Source organism: Myotis lucifugus, unplaced genomic scaffold (genome assembly GCF_000147115.1).
Source record: "Myotis lucifugus unplaced genomic scaffold, Myoluc2.0 scaffold_97, whole genome shotgun sequence".
NCBI classification, from domain to species: domain Eukaryota; kingdom Metazoa; phylum Chordata; class Mammalia; order Chiroptera; family Vespertilionidae; genus Myotis; species Myotis lucifugus.
The window spans coordinates 1,869,505-1,875,706 of NW_005871145.1; the positions used below are offsets into that span (position 1 = coordinate 1,869,505).

The 6,202-nt window shown below is 39.1% G+C and overlaps 1 protein-coding gene across 1 annotated transcript; it reads left to right on the forward strand.

Moving 5' to 3' along the window:
• Positions 1-300: 300 nt before the first annotated feature.
• LOC102425448 (olfactory receptor 5M9-like) lies at positions 301-1,232 on the forward strand. The gene is given in 2 exon segments (XM_014458449.1): positions 301-523; positions 526-1,232. Coding segments are annotated over 2 exon segments (930 nt in total).
• Positions 1,233-6,202: the final 4,970 nt, after the last annotated feature.

Below are 6,202 nucleotides of genomic sequence, written 5' to 3' on the forward strand. Positions count from 1 at the left end.
CCTATGATTTTAACATTAGTGTCATAATCTAGTAAAATACAAATGTCTAATTTTAATAATATATATTAACAATGAATGTAATTTTCTCTCTTACAGATAAGAAACTGATAACTATTGATGTAACTACTTATAAGACCTATTAAAGAAAATAATTATGCCCATATATTCTTGGGCATTGTGCAAAATCCTCATTGATTTTTAAAATTATTTTAATTGACTCAAAAATTTAAGAATAACACAAATCCATTCATTTATAAAAATTTCTCCATAGGCCATACAGACTGGGTCTATGTAAAGACAATGCCAAATTTCACAGATGTGACAGAATTTATCCTTCTAGGGTTGACCAGTCACCAGGATCTTCAAGTTCTCTTTTTTGGGGTGTTCCTAGTAGTTTACATAATAACTCTATTAGGGAATATTGGTATGATCATATTGATCAGTGTCACCCCCCAGCTTCAGAGTCCTATGTACTTTTTCTTGAGTCATTTGTCTTTTGTGGATGTGTGGTTTTCATCCAATGTTACCCCAAAATGCTGGAAAACTTATTATCAGAGACAAAAACCATTTCCTATGTGGGGTGTTTGGTGCAGTGTTACTTTTTCATTGCCCTTGTCCATGTGGAAGTCTATATCTTGGCAGTGATGGCCTTTGATCGCTACATGGCCATCTGCAACCCTTTGCTTTATGGCAGTAAAATGTCCAGGACTGTCTGTGTTCGGCTCATTTCTGTGCCTTATGTCTATGGATTCTCTGTTAGTCTAATATGCACACTATGGACGTACGGCTTGTACTTCTGTGGAAACTTTAAAATCAACCACTTCTACTGTGCAGACCCTCCTCTCATCAAGATTGCCTGCGGCGGGGTCTACATCAAAGAATACACAATGATTGTGATTGCTGGAATTAACTTCACATACTCCCTCTCAGTGGTCCTCATCTCCTATACCCTCATTGTAGTAGCTGTGCTACGCATGCGCTCTGCTGACGGGAGGAAGAAGACCTTCTCCACATGTGGGTCCCACTTGACAGCTGTTACCATGTTTTATGGGACTCTCATATTCATGTATCTCAGGCGGCCCACTGAAGAGTCTGTGGAGCAGGGGAAGATGGTGGCTGTGTTTTATACCACTGTGATCCCCATGTTGAACCCCATGATCTACAGTTTGAGGAACAAGGATGTGAAAGAGGCAGTCAATAAAGCAATCATCAAGGCCAACTTGGGTCAGTGAAACTACCACAGATATTTTTGTGGTGTATTGCTATCTGTACATATAAAACCCTGATATGCAAATAGACCAAATGTTGGAAAAACCAAACTGAACAACCAGTTGCTATGACATGTGCTGACCACCAGGGGGTGCGCATTGTACATGGCGGGAGTCGGCAGCAGTCAGCAGAGCGCGGAACATGGCGAGTTTCGGCCATGGTGGGATGGTGAAGCAGGTGACCGGGGTACCAAACCAAAGCGGGGCACCAGTCACTCTCATTGGGGCAAGTCTCTGGTGGTTATTAAAAATTCTTTGCTCCCATGCGCTGTAGTCCTGCCCGGCGCTTGCACCTGCTGCTGGCGCTGGCCCGGCTCACAACTGCTGCCAGCACTGGAGCCGCCGCCTGTACCTACTGCCAGCACCCGGCACCGGCCCCTATCGCTTGACACCATCAGCGGGTGTGAGTGGTGGCTGCTGGCCCTGATCACCCCTGAGGGCTTCTCCACCTCCCCCTGTTCCTGAGGGGTGATTGGGGCAGCAGCCTCTGCTCACACCTGCTGACTGCGCCAGCCCCACTTGCACCCACTGCTGGTGTTGCCCCAATTGCTCTGTGCTATCAGCGGGTGCGAGCGGGGCCAGCTCCATCAGTAGGTGGGAACAGTGACTGCGGAAGCGAGGCTGCTGGCAGACAGGGGACTGGGGGCCACAGCAGGAGGGGTGGGCAGGGGAGCAGAGGATGGACTGAGATCCGCCCCTGTGCCCACTGCAGCCTTGCGGCCCACAGTTCCTTTCAAGGTGCACAAATTCATGCACTGGACCCCTAGTCTATTATAAATGTTCAGGCATAAAAGTCCTAGCTCAAAAGAGATGTTCTGATGACAACTCTTAGATACAATAAAAGATCCAATCTAATATGGTGATGCTTTATCCTATGAATGGACTCTAATGATGAAGCCTGCTTTATCTTGTATATGCAACCATATTATTGAATCTGAAATATTAGTGTCATTCACAGTGTATATAAAATTGTGCTAAGTGTAGTCACTGGAAGAACTCAAAGATAAGTTTAGATAGATACATGTTAATTTGGAGGTACCCTTGTTGAAATTAAACATGATTTGCTAGGATATATTTTATATACACATACTCCTCTGCCTAGTTTCAAATGAATATATAATTTTATAAGAAAAAATAAGTAAGAATTCATCTTTTTTCTATGACTACAAGATGTTGATGGAGCCTGGTTTACCAAAAGAAGTATTCTGTAGTGTTTATGTACATATGGATTCTAAAAGTGAAATTTTATTTGGAATCTTCAACTAGTATCTCAATATAATCATAAGATTTGTCCTCAGTATGCATTGTTTTATAATCAACATTGTTTGTGTTTCAATAATCTGTTTAATTACTCGTACTCCTTGCTTTGAATTGTAGTATAAATTTATTGGTTTTAAAAGGGTTAATTATTTATGACCCTTTAAATAATTATTTAAAAGGGTTATTATTTATAAAGATTTTCCTACCCTCATCATAATAAAAAAAATAAACCAGTATGAATTTTCTGGTACTTAAATCTGACCTTTGTCCTATTAAACCTTTGATTGATATGATTTCAAAATATCACTTGATTCCAGTTCTTCCTACTAATATTAAATGTTTTGGTTCTGTATCAAGCTTTTAGTGCCTAGAGTGAATCGACCAGATAAGAAGCACTGTTCAACTAAATTATATTGCTCTGGGCATGAATTCAAATTTAAGTAATACAGGTCAAAATGGTATCCCATTGGGTCTGGTTAAAAGTCTTCAAAAGCTCACTGCTTAATTTATCTAGATTGGTGCATATACAGCCCACTTTATCTACAATCCATTCTTGCTAAATGTAGAATACAAATTTGCCTACCTTTGATGACTGTTGCCAACTTACCAGTATAGAGGTAAATGGAAGTAAAGTAGAAGTGATTTCTGATTCGTGAGTTTATCCTGTTGTAAGTGCTAATCTAATTAAAAGGGGTGCACAATTGAGTATGTGCCAGAGGACTCTGAGAAGCAGCACAAAATTGTAGTAATACTGCAAGTAAGATGGATTAATTCAGAAACAATATTGGTACTTAGACTAATATACTCATTAAACATGGGTCACTTCCCCTTAGAATGGATCTGAGGGGGGGCAGATGGTGAAGGGAGGGGAATTTTCATTCATAACTTTAGAGTCTGAGTAGGGGGAAAGAGTACTGTTTATTAATATTGGAAGCTATGTTAACACAGATTTTTTAAAAATGTTTTTAAAACACTCATATTTGCTTCTAAAGAGTTAGTATCAAGTCTGAAAAGTAAGGCTGCTCAAGGAACAACTACTTTCACAGAGACTGACCTTATAACCTGTTATTCCAAGACCATATTCCAAGGTCTAATGGTTTTGACCTTGGCCACTCAAACAGGTTGCCACTGAAATGATTGGCCTAGACCCAAACATGAAAGCTACATACTGAAGATTCAATTGCCTTACCCTAGCCCGCAACTCATACTGTTGCCTGAGAAAGAAATACAATCCTCCTTTATTGAGGGACTCACTGTATTTTTAGGGGATCACTAGTTATAGCACTTAGCCAGTATCCTAATCTTCCTTTCAAGTGCTCTTAAAATATATGTTCCAAAAATATGATCCTTGTCATCTCACCTCTACTTCCTAGGGAAAATTTTGCTTTGAGGATGGTTAAATCTCCTCAGATACTTGCCTATTTTCCTGGTATTGAGTAAAGTAAATCTGGTCCTCCGTCTTAACCAGAAGGGGTTAAAAACCCGACGCTCAGGTCTTAGATTTGGGTTATAAACCTTTTGTCTCCCTGCTTGATGAGTGCTTAACTTGTCATGGCCTCCAATTGCCCCAACTTCTAGTCCACTTCTCTACACTAGCATGTTCAGATACTTACAAGCTTCTTTCTTGGCCTCAGGAATTCTCAGCCATCCCTCCCCCCACCCCTGCACTGTTTGTAGGTATGGATTAAGTGAGCTTCCATCACACATGTTAGCCAACACGCATTTTTAGCTATTGTTACTATGGGTTGAATTGTATCCTCCAAAAAGATGTGTTGAAGTCCTAAGCCCAATGAACTCAGAATGATATGATTTGGAAACAGTCATTGCAGATACAATTAGTTAAGATGAGGTCATATTGGACCAGCGGCCCTGCCCCAGTCCTACTTCTCACTTGTCCTCATGATGTGGTGAACAGAACACCTGGAAAGGTGACCTTATCTTTGAGCATACCACTAGCATTTGTCTCCATTGTCCAAGCCTCCATATCCCTCTGAGCCTCCAGGTCCTGATCTGTTAAGTAATAATAGTTTTGAAGTGTCAAAACAGGCATGCAGTGCAGGATTAAGAATTATTAGAAACATTTTGATCAGGAACTATGAGAAGCAGTGTTATGTTATGCCTAACCTTGTAAACCCACCCCAAAGGAGACAGACAGTAGACTAGCCATCAAAGCTCCACAGAGATTCATGCTTCTGGAAGCTCTTGGTTGGTCTCATCATCAAATGTGTCCCACATTCTCTGTTGCCTTGCAAACACAAAGCCTTTCAAGTTCCCATGGGTAATAAAAACAAGTTGGAGAAAACAAAATCTGTTTATTTACATCCAACAGAAAGAAAATAAAATGGGAAAATTGTAACATGCTGGAGAACAAGTGTTGATTTCCACCCCACGGCCAGGCCTGATGAGTTGTAGCTCCCTGAGACCTGGCTATTAATTGTGTAGCCTTCAGGTCATTATTAAAGAAAATGGATTTATAACACATTTCCTAACTAAACTACTTTTAAGTCCAAGTGTTTCATACTCTTAATGATGATTTCCATTTTAAGGAGTTTTCAACTTCTGACTTAATTTTTTTTCTCAAAGAGGGGGTAATGCTCATTTGCCACAGTTCCGAGATGAAAGGGTGACTATGAGTGTGGATGAGACAACCCGTGAGAAAAGGCTTTTGAATATCTGGACCTGCTATAACTGAGATACCTTGGACCCTGGACCCTGGGTCGTGACAGGTGCTGAATATGTCAGTACAATAAGTGTACTTTTAGTAGCTTTGTGACTTCGCAGCAACCATTTGAATCCAGTATGGTACTCAGAGGAAGGCCACAAATTCCTTTATGACACACCAATCTATAAATCCTACTCACATTGTCAATCTCAGGTTGAGCCCTTACCTCTTGTGGTCAGGAACATGGCTCTTTCATCATTATGAGTTCTTGCCCACTCTCCACTTTACTGCATTAGCTTTGCACAATTCTCTTAGATTTTTAATGTTATGCTTTGGGATTACAAAACAAGCAAAATGCAAAACAAAACAAAACAAAAAAACCCACAAACAAACACAGCAAAGATATTCTCCTTTCTTGAGTGCTTGTCCTTGACAACTGATAGTCATGATTTTCATAACTATCTTTAATGGTGCACACTCCCCAAAGGAAATCAATTTAAGAGGGGAAGGTCAAGGGGAGAAAAAAAAGAAGACATATGTAATACTCTTTGTAATACTTTAAGCAATAAAACAAAATTTAAAAAAAGAGCTTAAAATCATAATTGTAATTCAATATTTTCTCTTCAAAATGTATAACATTTGCATTCACTTAGAATACCTTATTGCTGCTTTAATAATACTATTGCAGTTGAGTGAGACAGATGTAAAAATAATTTTAAAAAACATAGTTTAACATGACAGTATTTATATCTTCCCATAAATCTAACATCTAAACTTAACCATTAAATCTAATATAACTTAGAATGATTTAATTTATTATGAATTTCTGAGTAGCTCCTATATTGTAATTTCTTTTGCCAGTATTTCCCAAAATATAATATTATGAGATAATTTTATATACACACAGACATTTGGTTATTTTAAATGTTTGAATATTTGTAATTTTTGTTACTTTTTCTTTATGGTGATTGGCACAAATCTTTCTCATTTGTAGTGATTATATACAGTTTGG